This window comes from Somniosus microcephalus, chromosome 10 (genome assembly GCF_052327205.1).
Source record: "Somniosus microcephalus isolate GS21.2 chromosome 10, FLI_Smic_1.0, whole genome shotgun sequence".
NCBI lineage: Eukaryota > Metazoa > Chordata > Chondrichthyes > Squaliformes > Somniosidae > Somniosus > Somniosus microcephalus.
This window is the reverse complement of record NC_140996.1, coordinates 120,851,001-120,872,079: the sequence shown is the minus strand read 5'-3', so window position 1 is coordinate 120,872,079 and position 21,079 is coordinate 120,851,001. Positions and strand designations below refer to the sequence as shown.

The window sequence follows — 21,079 nt, the reverse complement described above, 5'->3', positions numbered from 1 at the left end:
ATTAGACCTTCCCCATTATATGCAGGGTATTTGTTGCTCCTGGCCCCAGTACTGACAGAGACAACAGTTAATTGGTGACAAGTGATGCACATTTTTCCCTCTCCCGCTAGTTGAAAACTAATGAAAATCTCCAGATGCATTTGCTGGTACATTCAGTGCCCCAGACACCTATAAAGGCTCAATTGACATTCAGCTCTAACCACTAATCTCAGAGGTTTTTCTTAAGGCACTTTGTTGTCAGCACTGTGGCAAATTAATCGGTCAACCTTAAGTCTAAACAGCTGATTCCTCATGAATCCTCATACAAGATCAAATGTTTTCCTAATCCCAATCGGTTTCAAATATAGCGGACAGATACAAGCAACTGTGATATAAAAGTATGACTTATTATGTTACCTACCCAATTTGCAATGCACTGTAAAAATATAACTTCTGTGATCTGATTTAAAAGAACTAATACCAAGGCAGAACAGTGCAAGATAAGTCACAGAGAGCCTTGACTGACACTTACAGGTTGGTGCTAAAATTGGCATTACTAGTCACCATTGTTAAGGAGCTGCTACTCTCTATTAATGTGACGAGATGAGTCAGTCATCTCATTCCATATTCATATGCTGGAGGTAAATTCATGCCCAACTGCACTGTTCCTATGTCACACAAAATTACTTTTAAAATCGGTTGCTGTGGGCATAGCAACTGAAAAGTACAATCCAAATTACAGGAAACTTTGGTTTATCCGGAGGTTAACTGTCCGGAATGCTCGAGCCACCGGCAAAAATCAGGAGCCGTTTCGTTAGGTTTTTTTCTTTTCGTTGCTTTTTTTTCTCACCAGTCAGGCTCTGCAAGGTCTCGCTGAAGCTGTTGCTAAGCTACAGAGACGCTTGCAAGGTACGGCCGACTGTTTAGAAGCTGTTGCGCAACAGGGTTTGTTGCCAGATACGGAGCTGAAAATCTCCGTATGTTTCAACATTAGCGCTGGTTTGTCTGGCAGTTTTGATGGGACGGCAACAGCTCGGTCCTGTCGGTGCCGGATAGCACAAAGTTTCCTGTAGTTCTGCTGTATGTAACGCAGCATGCTGTAACTGTACAACAATTGCACAAATCCAAAAAAATCATTTATTTTTTAAAAGGAGCATAGATTCCAGTGTGTCATTACAATGATGTGTCTTCTGCCAAGGTAACATTAGGCTTTTCATATGCTGATATGATAATCTGGCTTTGCCTATTGTTAAGTATAATTTATCAAAGCTTGGTCCTTAAAACTGCACACGTGCTTTCTTGAATACTGCTGTGTAGAAATGGAACTAAAATCCATTCATAAAGTAATAAATTACAGGTTGATGCTAAAATTTGCATTAATAGCCACCATTGTCAAGTAGCTGCTACCCTCTATTAATGTAACAAAATTAGTCAGTTATCTCATTCCATATTCATCTGCTGGAGGGAAATTCATTTCCAACTACCCTATTCCCTTGCTGCATAAGATTGCTTATAAAACTGTTCCTGAGGGTACAGCAACTGAAAAGTACAATCAAAATTAGGTGTGAAAAATATGGATGGGCCTCTCAAAACATGAAGAAAAAAGATAAACTGAAAATGCTGGAAAAACACAGCAGGTCCATCAGCATCTGAAGTCAAAACTAGGTCAACGTCCCCAGTGTAGACCCTTACATCAAAAATGGAAATCAGTCCTATTAAGGGCGTATTTATTTTGCAAACTGCCAGGGAGTGGGGGAAAGAGAGAGAGAGACCAACAGGTAACAATCAACAGTTAAGGGTGTTGACTTCTATCACAGAGAGGTAGTTAATGGTTTTAATGGCCTGCACATGTTTTTAAAAAGCTGGCAAGAGGTGAAAACTAATGGATAATACAATATATAAAGGTCATGTCAGTGAGGCAGTCAAAAGAGAGTAAAGAAAGTAAGAACATGCATTAAGGCATTAATAGAATAAATGGGCATTAACAGTTAAGGAAGGGAATGAAAAGGCACAGGAAAGATGCATAAAAAGCTAAAAATGGAAAGGAATCAAGCAGGAGGTAGATGGGAAAACCAGGGTTGTAGCCGAGTGTATATGTGGGTAAATGGCATGCACGCATTTTAAACTGAACTTTTGGAGGCAAGCACCAGTGACTGCTGTCATAGCCTTGTCTCAATCACCTAACCAATGGAATTCTTCCCCTGCTGTGAAAGTGGCTGAATCAGCAGCAGAGAGGGAGAGAGAATTTTCAACTAGAGACATCGCAGTAATGGGAAAAATTGTGTAGTAACATCAATGAATGCTGCAGCTGTGCCCTCTGCAGGAGACTCTGGCATCAGTAATAGCATCTCTCAGGGATGCTTATACCGGGGCTTAGCAGGCTCTGGGTTCCACCATTATCTCTGTTTTAGACAGGCTCAGAGACCAAAGGAATAGGGGCTTCTAGGATTTCCTGCAGTCTGCTCTCCTACAGATCAATGGGTGTGCGGAGTCCCAGCCCCATAGCAGGTACAGTCATACAATGGGAAGGGAACATGCAGCCATCTCGCAGGCTGACAGCATGTCCACACCCTTGCCACCTCTTGTGCCAGAAAGCCAGCTGGGTCATATTACCCAGACAGTTGCTGGGCCCCTTTAAGTCCAAGTTGCTAGAAGTCATTGACTATGACTGAGCCAAAGCAGCCTTCATCTCCCGTGCTGCTGCCACTGGCAGAGCCCCATAGGTAAAAGAGACCGACAATAGAGCCCACACCAGAGTGATAACTAGTGTTCGGCATTTGTACAAGTCTGCAAAATTACAATCCTTTTTGAAATCTTTGTGTGGATTGTTCCTGTAGTAGCTGGCGACTCTGCCATGTTAGTTGACATGATCATCATCGTTGGTCTTCAGGCTGATGCTGTTTATTTGAGGTTGGAAGGAGAGATGATGGACATGTCTGTTAATGCAGGGTAGCAGAAATTGTCTCCATGTCTTTTCCCTGTTGCAGAGCAAAGTTATGCGTGTATAGTAAACCATCAACAAATGGAACACTTTCTGAGCTGTATTGCAGGAAGACACCAATGTAGGCAGCGAGAGCCAAGTGTGTGGGGATAGCCCTTGTCCCCAAGCAGCCAGCCTCTCATTTGCTCTGCAGGGGCAAACGGTGGAGGGTTGGAGCACTGTCACTATATAAAGTCATCATGACAGCTGCCATAAAAACAGACAGACCTGCAAAATACGCTGCTGGTGATCACACACTAGCTGAAGAAGAAAAGTGCACTGCCAGAAAAAAACTTGCATTTCTACAGCGCCTTTCACAACCACAGAATGTCCCAAAGCGCTTTACAGCTATTGAAGTACTTTTGAAGTTTGGTCACTATTGTAATGTAGGAAACGCGGCAGCCAATTGTCAAGCTCCCACAAACAGCAATGTGATAATGACCAGATCGGAATCTGTTTTGGTTATGTTGGTTGAGGGATAAATATTGGCTAGGACACCAGGGATAACTCCCCTGCTCTTCAAAATAGTGCCACGGGATCTTTTACGTCCACCTGAGAGAGAGCAGTCGGGGCCTCAGTTTAACGTCTCATCCGAAAGACAGCGCCTCCGACAGTGCAGCACTCCTTCAGCACTGCACTGGAGTGTCGGCCTGGATTTTTGTACTCAAGTCTCTGGAGTGAGACTTGAACTCACAACCTTCTGACTCAGAGGAGTGCTACCCACTGAGCCACGGCCGCAGGTGTCAGCTGTGACTCAGTAGCTCCTGAAAAGGCTATTTGATCCTAATTTCCATATATTCATTAGGCCACGATTGGAGCTACCCCCAGAAAAAGTTACCTAAACCAAGGAACAGCCGAAAATCAGAATGGGCAGATAGCCAGCAGTAAGTTAGTGCTTCTGTTCTCCAGACAATCGCTACCGTCCCATTTCTAGGCATAAATAGGGCAGCAGCAAGATGAAAATCACCCCATTATGTTCCATAAGCTTGCGCTGAACTTAGCTGGAATGAAAGGAAGGAAGCTGCACTTATGTAACACCTTACCACATTCTCAGGACATCCCAAAATACTTCATAGCCAATGAACATCATCTCGGTCATTAGGTAACCAAAAACAGCAGTCAATTTGCATACAGTAAAGTCCCATAAACAGCAAATTAGATAAATTACCAATTAATCTAGTCTGGTGTTGGGTGAAGGACAGGTGTTGGCCAGAACACCAGGGGGACTCACTGCTTTTCACATTCAAAATTAGGCAAACAGGGCCTCAGTTTAAGATCTGATTTAAAAGGCAGCAACTGCAACAGTAACTGCACTTCAAAAGTAATTCATTGGTTTGGAGCACTGTGGGACATCCCGAAGTAATGATAAAATGCTGTAATGCTTTTAGTGATTCGTCAGCTAGTTACAAAGTGGTTATTTGTGTTTAGCAATAATTCTGACTATGTATTTTGGCTGTAGGAACAAAACAACATGTATTTATATAGCGCATTTAATGTAGTAAAACATTTCAAGGCACTTCACAAAATTTGACACCAAGCCACATAGGAAATTAGGGCAGGTGATCAAAAAGTTGGTCAAAGATGTAGGTTTTAAGGAATGTCTTAAAAGGAGGAAAGGTGGAGAGGCTTAGGGAAGGAATTCCAGAGCTTAGGGACTAGGCAACCGAAGGCATGGCCACCAATGGTGGAACGATTAAAATCGGGGATGCGCAATATGCCAGAATTGGAGGAGCACAGAGATCTCGGAGGGTGGTAGAGCTGGAGGAGGTTACAGAGATAGGTTGGGTCGAGGCCATGGAGGCATTCAAAAACAAAGAATTTTTAAATCAAGGCATTGCTGGACCAGGAGCCAATGTAGGTCAGTGAGCATGGGGGTGACGGGTGAATGGGATTTGGTGCGAGTTAGGACATGGGCAACAGAGTTTTGGATGAGTTCAAGTTTATGGAGGGTGGAATATGGGTGGCCAGACAGGAAATCATTGGAATAGTCAAGTCTAGAGGTAAAAAAGGTAACAATGAAGGTTTCAGCAGATGAGCTGAGCCAGGAGCGGAGACAGGCGACGTTACGGAGGTGGAATTAGGCAGTCTTGGTGAGGAGTGTTTTTTGGGGTTGGAAGCTCATCTCGGCGTCAAATAGAATGGCAAGGTTGCAAACGGTTTGGTTCAGCCTCAGACAGTGACCAGGGAACATGTTGAGTCAGTGGCTAGGGAACAGAGATGTGGCGGGGATCGAAGACAATGGCTTCAGTCTTCCCAATGTTTAGTTGGAGAAAACTTCTGCTCATCCAGGACTGTCACAAGCAGCGTGACCAATCAGAGATAGTGGAAGGGTTGAGTATGATGGTGAGGTAGAGCTGGGCATCATCAGCGTACATGTGGAACCGGACGTTGTGTTTTCAGATGAGGTCACCCCTTGTGAAATAGGAGGGGGCCAAGGATAAATCTTTGGGGGACTCCAGATGTAATGATGCGGGAGCAGGAAGAGTAGCCATTGCAGGCGATTCTCTTGCTACGACTGGATAGATTTGAACGGAACCAGACGAGGGCAGTCCCACCCAGCTGGATGACGGAGAAGAAACGTTGGAGGAGGATGGTGCGGTCAACTGTGTCTAAGGCTGCAGACAGGTTTAGAAGGAATAGTTTACCACGGTTACAGTCACGTAGGATGTCATTTGTGACTTTAAGGGATGGAAACCTAATGTAGGAATTCAAACATGGAGTTGTGGGAAAGATGGGCACGGATTTGGGAGGAGACAACACATTCAAGGATTTGACAGGAAAGGGAGGTTGAAGATGGGTTGGTAGTTTGCAAGAACAGATGAAGTCAAGGGTGTGTTTTTTGAGGAAGTGGGTGATGACTGAAAATTTGAAGGGGGGCGGGGGGACAATACCAGGAGAGGGAACCGCTAACAAGATCAGCTAACGTGGTTAATTTGCTAAACAATATAGAGGAAGAAAACTAGAAATTACCTCATCATCGTCATCATCATAAAAATTTACTCCTTTAGATTGGCTTTGCGAGCCTCTTTTACTGAAAGATCCTGATGTGCTTGATGTCCTTTACAAATGAAATAAGATCACAAATCAACAACTAGAATCATTTTCCATGTGCTTGAAATTCAAAAGGGTCTGTTTTGCAACATATATATCATGTAAAGCAGTGGTGCTGATTAGGTGGCCCCAGCACTAATGTTCCCCGTAACTATTTTTTTGGGTGTGGGGCTGCATGTCCCACAGTTCCGTGCATGTGCGAACTTTAACATTGCAAAAGTCTGTCCCGGGCTGCGCAGGACTGGCAAGAGCGGCTGCGCAGCTTATAGGGAACGTTGTCCAGCATCATTTCGCTGCGGGTCTTGCAAAAGGCGGCAAGGAAATACTATTTGGAGACAAGGTTATCCAGTTTCCATATAGCAAGTGAAAGGGTCATATTAAGATGGAGGTATTTAATGGAACAATTGGTTCTATCATTTACCCCCAACTCCATTGCCTCTGGGGAAGGCCCTTGCCTCCTCCGACCAATCGTCTACTGTGGCATGATTGAAATCAGGAGCAGATTCATAATCTGTCATGCCACGGTGTAGCACATGGTTCACAGTTCACAGGTTTGTAGCCTTTGATACAAAAAAAGTAATACTTATTTATAGTGTAAATATCAAAAGACAGATTTAATGAACAAAACCTCAACAGCTTTCCTATATGTCTGAAAAACCTCTTTCACAGAAATCACAGAAACCTCACAGTACAGATAGAGGCCATTTCGGCCCATCGAGCCTGCACCGACACATATCCCACCCGATCCCCGTAACCCCTACACCAACACATATCCCACCCTATCCCCGTAACCCCACGTATTTAATCCCCCTAACACTAAGGGTCAATTTTTATCATAGCCAATCAACCTAACCCCGCACATCTTTGGACTGTGGGAGGAAACCGGAGCACCCGGAGAAAACCCACACAAACACGGGGAGAATGTGCAAACTCCACACAGACAGTCACCCGAGGCCGGATTTGAACCCGGGTCCCTGGCGCTGTGAGGCAACAGTGCTAACCACTATGCCACCGTGCTGCCCTTTGTAACAATGTTTGCAGTATTTTGTGCTAATTTATCAATATTCAGTTTAATAAGCTTACAGAAATTTGATGGATGTAATTGTACTATTTTTGGAAGCCATGAAAGGAAATCAGTATTTAAAAAATGCCTTTAGTAAGAAATAAGCTGCAATTAAATGGCATACACATTAAAATATGTGAAAGTTATTTTGTGTAATACAAGTATCCAGTATTCATTGATACATTTTACCTATGTGGGTGACAATTTTTATTATATAGTTTAGGCAATGAACATTACAAGAGATCAAAATAACATTTTTGTAGACAAGTACAATTTTTACAGGGAACACAAGATTTCACGTTAACGTAACTGTACTGTCCATAGATGATGACTGTACTGCCGAGTGCCAGATTAGGGCAAAATGATTTTTAAACCAGCATTAAAGGTCGTGTGAACTCGATTTACGCTTGACGTAACGTGTTTGAAATTCCCCGATCTTTTGCGCTGGTTCAGCCAATTTCACCAAGATTGCACCGATAAAACTAGTGCAAACTCTACCCATGTGTTTTGTTTTCAGATTTACAGCATCTGCAGTTTGTTGTTTAGAACATTTCACACATAATGAAGCTAGACCCAAGCAGCACCATTCTAAATTGATAAATGGCTTTCCAGAAATTTTTAAAGCCTTGCAACAATTACTTCCATTAATCTTATACAATTATTACTTATCTCGTCAAAACAGAAGGTACGGTAGTTACAAAATATCCTTTCAAGGGCACGAATGAGGCTCTAAGATTACTATTAAAAATCATAGGTATCAAGTAAATTAAAACAGTTACTGCTAAACAAAGCTTTCTAGGTATCTATTTATTGTCATGAATGTAGGTAGAATTTTAATTTACTCAAAAAATAAATGTAGGATGCGTACACAATCCTTTATATTATATGCAAGTGACATAGTACAATCTTACTCATTTTTTTTTTTAAATATGAAAATCAGGATACCCAGGACAGTGTTCCATTCCACTGTATCTGAGCCTCCCAGTGATATCCACTTGCCAATTAAGAGCTGTTACTGTTGTGTGTTTCTGGTATTTTGTATGATAACAAATTATACATACCCCTGTTTTGGTTTTGAAGAACTGGATAAAGAAGCTTCTTCCAAATCAGAATCGTCACTGATTAAAACCTGTAATATACAAAATTTAACACATGCCCATTATAAAGTTTTTAAAAATGCTACGGTACATGTTTTCTAAAAAAAAATTATAGTATTGTCATACACACAAAATTATATTTATCAAATTTTTAACTTCACTTCGATTTGAACTCTGGCTTGGACTGGTAAAGTGTTTTTGCATTACAATTTTTGCCTTACAACATATACTTATAATTAAAAAAGCTCAGTATGTCACAACATTCCATTTCAAAAAGTCAGGCTCCACCTATGGCAAAATCCATTAAAAAAGTGTAAACATTTGGATGCAGTGCCTGTTGCACACTGTGATAGGCCTTTACAATGTTAAAAAGACCCATCACGCAACTTAGGTTTGGAAAAGAAATAGCCAAAACTGTAAACTTAAAAGTTTTCTTGGGTATTGGCAAAATAAAGTGCAGCAACTCTCATCACCGAGGAGATTCTTCAACCGAGGCAGATGAAACAACAACGGCCCTCAGCCCCCACGGAGAGGGTTTGGGGCCCTGGCATATCTAAAAAGGCAGTGTGCCCCCAACCCTGCTTTTATTTTGCTGTGCCAGCTGTTGGAAATCAATTATACTGCAACCTGCTCAATGTGCGGGCTGTGTACTTCTCTATTGGCTTGGTCTCAACTGACTGAAGGCAATATTAACAATCCCTACTCCTCCTGGAAATGGAATGAAATAGGTTTCTCAAACTTCCCCCACCCACAATGGATAGTCCGTCACAACCGCCTCCCAGCTCCCTTTTCCACAGGAGATTGTTTTTTTAAATGCGATCTGTAGGAGCGATGGTGCAGCGCATAACACCCATGTGCAGAGATAAAAATCAGAGTCTGCAGGAGAGTAAGGGAGCTGAGCTTGGTTAAGAGTAGGGTAGTTTACCAGAACCCCTCCCCCAGTTAAGAGTTTTCCGTCTTCCCCCCACAAAAAGGGGTTTCTGTACCTTGTCTCCCCACCCCCCCCTCTCTTTGTCCTCCTCCTCCCCCCTCTCCACCCCCATTCCCTTCCCTGGCTGGGTCCAGTTATCCCCATTCAGAACTAGTTATTCTCCTGTCCTCTATCCCTCATTGACATGAATGCTGCACTTGGTCTTGCCTCACATCTGCACTGTCATGGTAGATTGACTCGTGTAAATATATTTTAAAAATTGTAATGAATGGTTAATAAACTATTAAATGTTTTACCTCCGCATGAGTACTTTGATGCAAAGTCCGTGCTGGACGCTGGCTAGATGCTTTAAAGGCTGAAAAGAGAGTTTGGTTACTAGCAATGTACTCGCCAATCAGAAAGATTTTACAGTAGCAACATTGTGTGCGGCCATAAGTAAAATGGCAGTTTCAAAACCTACAACTACTTCAATTAAATTCTAATCTGTTATACACACTAGTGATGTCCTGTGACAGTGCTCAAGGTGGTCGAGGATCTGCAGCATGATTTCTAGTGCTTAACCAGGTTCTGTTGCAGCCTAAATGCCACAGCAAATGTACTGAAGTAATATATCACATGATTGACACAAGGTAAAAATATTACACATAAAAGATACAGCTGTAATATTTTAATACTATCTACCTACTACTTTAAGTTGCAACTAAAGCAGGTTTTGTAAAGTGTCAATGTTATTTACATGATTTTTATAATCTACTCTTAATTTGAAGTCCCTTGCATCGAATTACTGGATAATTTGAATGGTACAAAAAAATCAATTTCGAATTATCAAGAGTGGACTTTAAAAATCTTGTTTCTGCCCTTTACATCCCATGGTAGGTTTCTAGTTTATGCTGAAGCTGTCATTGGTGTAGTGTTGCACCAGGAAGGTTTCTCCCCTACTAATCATCAAGACCTTGAACAATTGCTCACTGGAGAATATGTGGACCTCCCACCACATTCCTCCCCTCATCCTCTTACACTTGCTGTGGTCATCCAGACTGGGGATTCAGGGGTTAACTTAGCAATAGTGGTTATTTTCCACCCTGCAGACACCTGACACTTTGAGTTGTCACCCCACAGATGTACACTAAACAAAAGACCTATAATTATATAGACAAATGGGGAATATGCTGTAAAACCATATAGAGTATTGAAAATACGCTGTGAATAAATTAGGTCTTTACCAGAGCCCAGAGATGAGCCACTGGTGAATAAGACTGGAACCCAGAAATTTGCAGCAAGTAATTAAGTCTGTTTTGATTCACTCAACAACTGTGTTTAGAAGAGCAACTATTACAAAGTAATATAATTAATTTAATGTTCAGCAAAACACTAACAATTCTGTTTTTTTTTTAATACTATTTTATAGCTTACCCTTACAAAGATAACTGCAGTGGGCAATCAAAGGACTGCTGAGTTTTGTAAGAAACATTATACAGTAGTATAAAAATATAAGTTATAGTATTTAGAATAAAAGACTAATATTTAACACATCTGCAGTGGTTCCCGGACATATAAATTGGCCTACCGTCCATGATCGACTTAGTCTTTACAGGAGTAACTACTGGAGCCTTGTATGCTCTGCTGCTGACCTTCGATTCTTTTCCAGTTTCTCGTCCACTGCTCCCTAGTGAACCAAAGGAGTTACTTAAGCTCTCAATATATTAGAATATTAAAACATATTAATAAAACAATACCATCTTTGCAGTTATTTACCATAAGCTCAGAAAAGTCACCTGTGATTACCTCTTTTATATTGACATTTTAAAAAACAGACACCATTTTAGGTCAAAACAGCTGCTGTTAAACAATTACTATGAATGGTCAGACATACGAAGGACCTTTGCAGGTTTTGGAAAAAATATTTATTCTTCAATTCAAACTAATAACTGAATATATGTTTGCAGTAAACAGGTCTCCTTGTCTGGTGTAGAACTGCTTTCTTAATGTGAACACTTCAGTTACCTATAAAATTAATATCAAGAGTGTGCTTTGGAAAGCAAACAGTGATGAATTAGCTCATTGAACAAACATCACTTAAGTGGACATGAAACAAATGGACATGAAACAAATACAAAACATAGAGTGCTAATGACAGCTCGCTGCTCATTCACCGTAACTTCAGTAGAAGAGTCAGAGAGTCTGGAGAAATGCTGTTTATCTGGGATTTGGCTGAGGTACTAAATGAATACTTTGCATCTGTCTTCACCAAGGGAGAAGATGCTGCCATAGACATAGTAAAGGAGGAGGTAGAGGAGATACTGGATGTGATAAAAATTGATAAAGACGAGGTACTAGAAAGGCCGGTTGTACTTAAAAGTAGATAAGTCACCAGGACTGGATGGGATGCAGCCTAGGACGCTGAGGGAAGTGAAGGAAGAAATCATGGAGGTAATGGCCATAATCTTCCAATCCTCCTTAGAAATGGGGGTGGTGCCAAAGGACTGGAGAATTGCAAATGTTACACCCTTGTTCAAAAAATGGTGTAAGGATAAACCCAGCAACTATAGGCCAGTCAGTTTAACCTCAGTAGTGGGGAAGCTTTTAGAAACAATAATCAGGGACAAAATTAAGAGTCACTTGGATAAGTGTGGATTAATTAAGGAAAGCCAGCACGGATTTGTTAAAGGCAATTTGATCGAGTTTTTTGATGAGGTAACAGAGAGGGTTGATGAAGGCAATGCGGTTGACATGGTGTACCTGGATTTCCAAAAGGCATTCAACAAAGTGCCACATAATAGGCTTGCCAGCAAAGTTGAAGCCCATGGAATAAAAGGGACAGTGGCAGCATGGATACAAAATTGGCCAAGTGACAGGAAACAGAGAGTAGTAGTCCACGGTTGTTTTTTGGACTGGAGGAAGGTATACAGTGGTGTTTCTCAGGGGTTGGTTCTAGGACCACTGCTTTTCTTGATATATATTAATGACTTGGATGTGGGTGTACAGGGCACAATTTCAAAATTTGCAGATGACACAAAACTTGGAAGTATAGTGAACAGTGAGGAAGATAGTGATAGACTTCAAGGAGGACATAGACAGGTTGACAGAATGGACGGACACGTGGCAGATGAAACTTAACGCAGAAAAATGCAAAGTGATACATTTTGGTAGAAAGAATGAGGAGAGGAAATATAAACTAAAGGGTACAATCCTAAAGGGGGTGCATGAACAGAAAGATCTAAGGGTATATGTGTACAAACCGTTGAAGGTGGCAGGGCAGGTTGAGAAAGCAGTTAAAAAAGCTTACGGGATCCTGGGCTTCATGAATAGAGGTATAGAGTACAAAAGCGTGGAAATTATGATGAAACTGTATAAACACTGATTCGGCCTCAACTGGAGTATTGTGTCCAATTCTGGGCACTGCACTTTAGGAAGGACGTGAAGGCCTTAGAGAGGGTGCAGAAAAGATTTACGAGAATGACTCCAGGGATGAGGGACTTCAGTTACGTGGATAGACTGGAGAAGCTGGGGTTGTTCTCCTTACAGCAGAGAAGATTGAGAGGAGATTTGAGATAGGTGTTCAATATCATGAGGGGTCTAGACAGAGTAGAGAGAGAGAAACTGTTCCCATTAGCGGTAGGGTCGAGAACCTGAGGACACAGATTTAAGGTGATTGGCAAAAGAACCAAAGGTGACATAAGAAAAAACTTTTTTACGCAGCGAGTGGTTAGGATCTGGAATGCACTGCCTGAAAAGGTGGTGGGGGCAGATTCAATCACAGATTTCAAAAGGAAGTAGGATAAGTACCTGAAAGAAAAAAAATTGCAGGGCTACGGGGAAAGGGTGGGGGAGTGGGACTAGCTGAGGTGCTCTTGCAGAGAACTGGCACGGGCTCGACGGGCCGAATTGCCTTCTTCCATGCTGTAACCATTCTATGATTCCACAGCATTTTTGTCAAAGTTACAACGAACAACCGGGTGGGCCTCTATGGAAATTTACCCCCATTACTCTTAAGGGGCAAGGGTAGAGAGAACTATATTTTTCCATGTATACAATCAAAGCTATCTATTACCATTCATTATTGTGCAGAATAATCTGTACCGTTAACATAGTGACTTCAATCAGTGCACCCTAAATACAATACTCAAAATGAAACATTCATTTCTGCACTGTACCAAACCAAAACTAATTAAACTCACTCAATGGAGAGAAGCATGTTTGAGTGACAGAGTTAAACACAGCTTTCTGTCCAGGAGTCAACCCCACAAGTGAAAATACTGACTCACTATGTAATAATGGCAGTGTAATAATTGTTTTAAATCTAACATTTTAAGGACTGTGTTCTTTGTAGTTTTAGAAAGGATGCAAAAACAGCCATAAGATTAGCCAAATGATCTCTGGAAAAGAAGATGGTGCATAATTGTGGCAGTCATAGCAAAAGCTCTTTTAGCCATGTCAGAAGACCATTAAGGACCATATAAGGGCCACTAATGGATACTGTAGGGCAGATTCGAACTGATTCGCAGGTTATGGCAGAGCTGCTAAATGACTATTTTGCATCAGTCTATACTCCTGTAGATGATGCTTATGTTCCAAATTGTGGGGTGGTGGTGGGGTTTACTCAGTATTGAATAGCATTATTAATATTAAAATAGATAGTAATGTCATCTTGGATAGATTAGGAAAGCTCAAAGTTGATAGAGCTCCAGGTCCAGATAATATCCATCCAAGGGTGATTAAAGAGATGGCACAAGTGTTCTGTGAGCCCTCCTTTCCCATATCTTCAAAAGTTCAATAGAGTCAGGGATAGTTCCTTTAGACTGGAAGCTAGCTCATGAAGTTCCTATTTTCAAAAAGGAAAAGGGGACAAATCAGAGCAAGGGAACTACAGGTCTATCAGCCGGATATCCATTATTGCGAATATGTTAGAAGGGATCATAAGAGATGCAAATTCACAACACGGCTTCTCAAAAATATGTTGCACCTAACAAATTCGATGAGCTTTTTTTAAGGAAGTCACTAGCTTAGTGGATAAGGGAAATCCGGTAGACTTTGTCAACTTGGACTTTTAGAAAGTCTTTGAGAAGATACCTCACACTAGGTTACTTATCTCGTGGCATTAGTAGAAATCTGAAACGCTGGATGAGGAATTGGTTCCAATCTCGCAGACAAAATGTTGTAGTTAATGGATGTGGTTCAGCTTAGAGACATGTTACTAATGGTGTCCCCCAGGGATCTTCACGGTCTTTATTAATGACCTGGACAGCAGTGTTCAGAGTATGGTTTGCAAATGACACCAAAATCTGTGCAAGGGTTAAAACGGTAGAGGAGTGCAATCAAATCCAAAAAGATTTAGATGTGCTGGGGAGTGGGCTGCACAGTGACAAATGACGTTTAATTTAGATCAATTTAGTGTTATGCATGTTGGTATGGCCAACACAGAATACACATTATTTGCAGGGAACAATACTGAAAGCGATTGAGAAAGAGAGAAAAAAAGATCTTGGTGTTACTGTGCACAGATCACTAAAGGTTCATGGCCAATGTAGAGAAACTGTATCTAAAGCTAACAGGGTATTGGGCTGTAGTAACAGAACCAAAGGACACCATTTTGACACTATACAGGTCTCTTGACAGACCGCCCAGTTTTGGTCCCCGTAAATGATGGGCGATATAGTTGCCTTGGAGTAGGTCCAGAGGAGAGCAACAAAAATGATTCCATGCTTAAAGAATCTCAGTTACTGAAATAGGCTCAAGGCCCTTGATTTATTTACTTTACAGCAACATAGACTTAGAGGTGACCTGATATAGGTCTATAAAATAATTAAAGGGCTGGATACATCCCTACTGATGGATTATTGCAGTTTACCAGATTGGGGAGGGCACAGGTAGGCGAGTTTAAACTATGCAAGGGTAGGAATAGACTGGATGTTAGGCAGTTCTTCTTTTCCCCAGAGAATTGTGAGCTTCTGGAATACACTGCCGGCTGGTGTGGTGGGTGCTGACTCTCTGCTGGCCTTCAAGAGGGAGCTGGACCAGTTCCTGACTAGGCAGAGATTGCATCATATAGAAGGTTAGTGTCTTTATAGATAACAGTTGGTCCATGTGATCTCCTGTACCAGTTTTGATCGCCTGAGGGGGTCAGAGAAAAATTTTCCAGAGTATTTTTTCCCTTACTAGCTCTGGTTTTTTCTGCCTCTCCCAGAATATTACATGGCTGCAGGGGTGGGTATGAGGAGAGGTCAGGGGAGGGAAGAAGTATTTAGCCATGATGGACCGGCCAGCATGGTGTGGGCCTGTCTTGATGGACCAGCTGGTCTTTCCTGCCCATCAATTTTGTATGTTCGTATAACGTAAACAATTCTTACTGCTTCCTCTTCTGGATCCTCCTCTTCCCGTGGAAGTGCTCTGGCCTCTACTGCTGCCCCTTCCACGACCTCTGCCTCGCCCTCTGTTGGTTAAAGATGCACTGCTTTCATCAGAGTCTGCAGCTTTCTCTTCAGTAATGTCCACATAATCCACATCGTCATCACTAATCAATGATGAGACTTCTTTTCCTTCAGTTCTATGCGCCCTGGCTCTACTCATTGCCTTTCATTTAAGGGGAAAAAACTGCCCATCAGGAAAATGCTCACTACAATAACATTAAACAAATAAGCAGACATACAATGACAGTATAATTTACAGTGAATTCAGTTTGAAATTATTTGAAAGATCCAATTACTCAAGTTAAACATGGGATATTTCCTATTAATGCAAAAGCAATGTCTATCACAGTAAGGAATTGAAATAATTTTCTACACTGTTACAACTTTGACCCAAGTGGCTAAAGTTAGAATATTACAAGGTAAACAACCAGCAACTATCTAATGCCTTTAATGTAGAAAATGTCCCAAGATGCTTCACGGAGTGGGAAGAACAAGATAGCCTTTAAGCTGCAAACAAAATACGCTGCAATAAAAATAAAAATTCTAAAATACAAGTTAAAAATCTTTAAATACTATGTTTTAAACTGGCAGTTACAGCAAGAACATGGCACTGGGAGTGATATCACTAAAATTAACAAATCACTCATTCCCCACCAAAAATATTTCACAGTCTCTAAACAATTTAACAAAAAAACACACAAATAATTTGAATGGTTTGGGGGCAGTGAAGATTTACATACCTGCCCAAATTATTAGCTAAAAACATGATTGAAGAACAAATAATCTATGTGAATGAGAATTTTCTGATTATTTGTCTCACACATGCCATTTTTCTCCTCTCCATGCCCCCACCCAAAAAAATAAAGAGCAAATGAACAAGAATAGTATGATCCATATTAATTTGATAATCCCTTGGGCTAATTTATAGCCACACATTCTGGACTCGAGCAAATATATGAGTGATGATAACTCTCGACATGTTTATGCTTTCAGCACATAGTTCATATTAAAATATTATAAGGGGATAAATTTCAAAGAATTCTGAGGAGAAAACACTCAGCCACTTTATCTCCTGTGAAATCAAGATTGATTATTCATTCATGGGATGTGGGCGTCGCTGGCAAAGCCAGCATTTATTGCCCATCCCTAATTGCCCTCGAGTAGTTGGTGGTGAGTCGTCTTCGTGAACCGCTGCAGTCCGTGTGGTGAAGATACTCCCAGTGTTATTAGGGAGGGGGCTCCAGGATTTTGACCAAGCGACGATGAAGGAACGGCGATATATTTCTAAGTCAGGATGGTGTGTGACCAGAGAGAAAAGACAGACTTGCATTTATATAGTGCCTTTCATGACCACTGGATGGTTCAAAGCGCTTTACAGCCAATGAATTACTATTTGAAGTGGAGTTACTGTTGTAATGTGGGAAATGCGGAGGCCAATTTGCGCACAGCGAGCTCCCACAAACAGCAATGTGATAATGATCAGATAATCTATTTTTGTTATGTTGATTGAGGGATAAATATTGGCCAGGACACCGGGAATAACTCCCCTGCTCCTCTTCGAAATAGTGCCATGGGATCTATTACGTACACGAGAGCGCAGACGGGGTCTCGGTTTAATGTCTCATCCGAAAGACGGCACCTCCAACAGTGCAGCACTTCCTCAGCGCTGCACTGGAGTGTCAGCCTAGCTTTATGTGCTCAAGTCTCTGGAGTGGGACTTCAACACAACCTTCTGATTCAGACGAGAGTGCTACCCACTGAGCCACAGCTGACACTGACATTGAAGGGGAACTCGAGGTGGTGGCATTCCCATGCGCCTGCTGCCCTTGTCCTTCTACGTGATAGAGATCACGGGTTTGGGAGGTGCTGTCGAAGAAGCCTTGGTGAGTTGCTGCAGTGCATCTTGTAGCTGGTACACACTGCAGCCACAGTAGGCCGGTGGTGGAGGGAGTGAATGTTTAAGGTGGCAGATGGGGTGCCAATCAAGCGGGCTGCTTTGTCCTGGATGGTGTCGAGCTTCTTGAGTGTTGTTGGAGCTGCACTCATCCAGGCAAGTAGAGAGAATTCCATCACACTCCTGGCTTGTGCCTTGTAGATGGTGGAAAGGCTTTGGGGAGTCAGGAGGCAAGTCACTTGCTGCAGAATACCCAGCCTCTGACCTGCTCTTGTTGCCACAGTATTTATGTGGCTGGTCCAGTTAAGTTTCTGATCAATGGTAACCCCCAGGATGGTGATGGTGGGGGATTAGATAATGGTAATGCCATTGAATGTCATGGGGAGTTGGTTAGACTTTCTCTTGTTGGAGATGGTTGTTGCCTGGCACAAATATTACCTGTCACTCATCAGCCCAAGCCCGAGTGTTATCCAGGTCTTGCTGCATGTGGGCATGGACTGCTTCATTATCTGAGGAATTACGAATGTAAGCATCAGCAAACACCCTCACTTCTGACCTTATGATGGAGGAAAGGTCATTGATGAAGCAGCTGAAGGTGGTTGGGCCTAGGACACTGCCCTGAGGAACTCCTGCAGTGATGTCCTGGGGTGGAGATGACTGACCTTCAGCAACCACAACCACCTTCCTTTGTGCTAGGTATGACTCCAGCCAGTGGAGAGATTTCCCCCTGATTAAAGTCAAGAGTGTGCAAGAAAATCCAAATGCTGATATTATGACCCATGGCTTTTAACAGTCTTTTGTGGTTTCAATATTTTTGCAATAAACTGTTCAAAGATTTAAAATCCTGCATATATTCCTTCGATATTACAAACTAATTAAGCACGTTCCACCCAGTCTCAGTAGTGTTAAAATGATCTTGTTACTAATAAAACAATAGCCTAAGAATTTGTTACAGATTAAATTTAAATCAACTGCTAGCGGCAATAGTATGATTCTTATATTCCTAACCTATAGAACCCTATGGCTTAGTAGTTTGGATAACAAATTTTCTAGAATTAAGAAACTAAAAGCAGGATCTCCAAGACGTTATCCTTCTGGCTAGCAATTTACAGAGCTAATATGCAGTCCAGAGCGTTAGCATTACTCCAATGATCCGGGAGTGAGAGATTGGGGCTTTGTACTAAATCGTAGAGATCAGCAGATTCCAGGTTTGTGCCGAGTTAACTGATCAGTTGGAGCAGCAACTGAGGCACTGAAACTGGCCTCACCATTCTTCAGCTAGCAACTTTAATATAACCCAGTGTTCCTAATCCTGATCATTATCCTGTGATCACAACCGGATTGTGTGCAATTCAAGTGAAGACAGGCTCAGCTGTGATGCAGTCCAGTGAATAACTCACTGATGTTCACTGCCCAAGTTCATGTGAGAAGTACAGCCATGTGGGTGAGCTACCAGAGTGCTGCTGTTTCATGTAGAACCATAACCAATGAGAGTCAATGGGGGAAAAATTCGTTAGCGTCCATTATAGCGCCGGCGATCGCCAACTTCAGTTTTAGCGCCCCAAGAGGGAGGTGGAGATCTAATTCAAATGCTCCACTTCCTTCTTAAGAGCGCTAACCCCGAATACCGGGGCGGTGCGTTCTGCAGCGCTATGCACTGGGCCACATAGCGCTGCCGCATCGAAGGGCTCTTCCCCTCATTAAAGGGGAGGGCCCAATCCCACAACTCTGCGGGGCCCTACCTGGACCACCGGGGAGCAGGGGTGCCGTTCCAGCAGCCCAGCACACAAGAGGAGCGCCAGGCTGCCAGATCGCGGCATGGACCCCGCATTCAAAGACGCAACGGGCCGTGACAAGTCAACCAGCCAATTTTTTTCCCCCCGCCAGCCACCTCCCCTTTAGTTAGCGCCCCGCGAGCCTCCTGCCGCTCCGTTCCCACCCCACTGAATCGGTCGCTGTCATCGCCCGGCGCAGGTTCTGGGGGCGCGGGCCAGTTTTGCAGGCGGGGCGAAAACGGGGCACTGCGCACAGTGATGACGTCATCATCGCCTGCGCACCAGAGCAGTGCGCAACCAGTTACCGCTGCCACTAAACTCCCGCTGAATTCTGATGAAAGGTCATCGATCTGAAACGTTAACTCTGTTTCTCGCTCCACAATGCTGCCTGACCTGCTGAGTGTTTCCAGCATTTTCTGTTGTTATTTCTGATTTCCAGCATCCGCAGTATTTTGCTATTGTAGGAACAACATATTGTATATGCCTGCCTGAAAATATTGAGGGGGTATGGAGCACTCAGCCTGTGCACGCCATCTCATTTAGACATACATTTAAATTTAATTACTTGGATCTGGACGGGTCAGATTTGTATCCATAGACAGGGCAGTAAAAGAGCATCACTGTAAATTCTGGTCACATGGTACAGCTTGCAATGATCAAAAACACTCCTGTGAGTAACATTACACCACTCAAGTCCAGAGGCAGTGTGTAAAAAGTTGTGGCACAAATCTATTATTTAATTAAAGAATAGAAACGTTACAGAATCATCACACAGCAAACAATGGATACTTACCTCTTGAACGTCTTCATCTTCTTCTGCTGTGTTTTTTTTTCGAGTTTCACGAAAATGTCGAACCTGAAAGTTTAAAAAAAATCAGATGACTAGTCTGTGTGAAATGTCCCAATAATGAACAGAAACCTCACCCGGCCCCAATAACCAGACAGACTGATAGTTCTCTCATCAGTACAGCAGAGTGTTAATCAGGTAGCTGTTGCAGGCCCCTCCCCCTTAACAGCAGGAGGAAGGCCTGCAGTACGGCGGCGTGCCGTGCCGCAGCGTGTGGCGCTGCGGCACGTTGCGCTGCGATATTCAGTTTCAGCGCCCTAAGAGGGACGCGGAGCGCCTCGAGCCTCGCCCCGTCTCCCTCTAGGGGCACTTCAACTGAATTTCTGACGATCGCTACAGCACCGAACGCTGCGCAAAAACCAGCGCCCAGGCGAACTTGGCGCCTCAACCCAATTTCTAGGCCTATAACTTTTAAAATAAACCCTTTGAACCAAAATTCAGACTGCATATTCCTACATGTACAGTTCCTTTTTTAATTTTATTTATGCACAAGCTACAATACCAGCTGAGGAATACTTTCTCTCCCAGTATATTTCCCCCTTGCCAATTTTCTCCCTGCTGTGAGATGGTTACATAGGAATTGGTCATCCTCTGACATCTTGCCCAAGTGGCCATCATTCAGATGAGAGCCTGAACAGAGTGTCAGGAGGTTATTTAACCACAGTTGAACATCACACTGAGCTTGAAACTGCCCTCACCTGATGTACATATATGCATAACGTCAGCAGTGGTTGTTGGATAGTGGTCACAAGGAAAAATCCCACACAATATTCTCGCTCCAACCAAGGGTGCCAAAACCAACTCAGCAAAAACCAGGAATCACACTTGGAATCTCCGTAATCCCACACCAGCATGGCATTCTCCAGCACCTTGCCAGAATGGCCATGTTTCATGTGGAAGCCTGGACAGCGAAGGTTGACTGGAGGATCTCACAGCCAAACCCGATCCTATAGTCACCCAACATTCATACACCTGTAATTCCAGAAGAGGTTGCTGAATATCAATCAGGAGTGGGAGCCCTCTCTTGTCTGTGTAGGCATCCTCGCTCCAACTCA

The 21,079-nt window shown here is 42.7% G+C and overlaps 1 protein-coding gene across 1 annotated transcript in view; it reads right to left on the bottom strand.

The window, feature by feature from the left end:
- Positions 1-21,079, bottom strand: part of mre11a (MRE11 homolog A, double strand break repair nuclease) — a 94,931-nt gene that overhangs the window by 2,695 nt on the left and 71,157 nt on the right. The window contains exons 14-19 of the mRNA XM_085998770.1: positions 19,971-20,033; positions 15,449-15,671; positions 10,669-10,767; positions 9,398-9,456; positions 8,135-8,202; positions 5,930-6,017 (exon numbers count right to left, since the gene is read on the bottom strand). Coding sequence (XP_085854896.1) covers positions 5,930-6,017; positions 8,135-8,202; positions 9,398-9,456; positions 10,669-10,767; positions 15,449-15,671; positions 19,971-20,033 — 600 coding nt within the window. The remainder of the gene's footprint in view (positions 1-5,929; positions 6,018-8,134; positions 8,203-9,397; positions 9,457-10,668; positions 10,768-15,448; positions 15,672-19,970; positions 20,034-21,079) is intronic.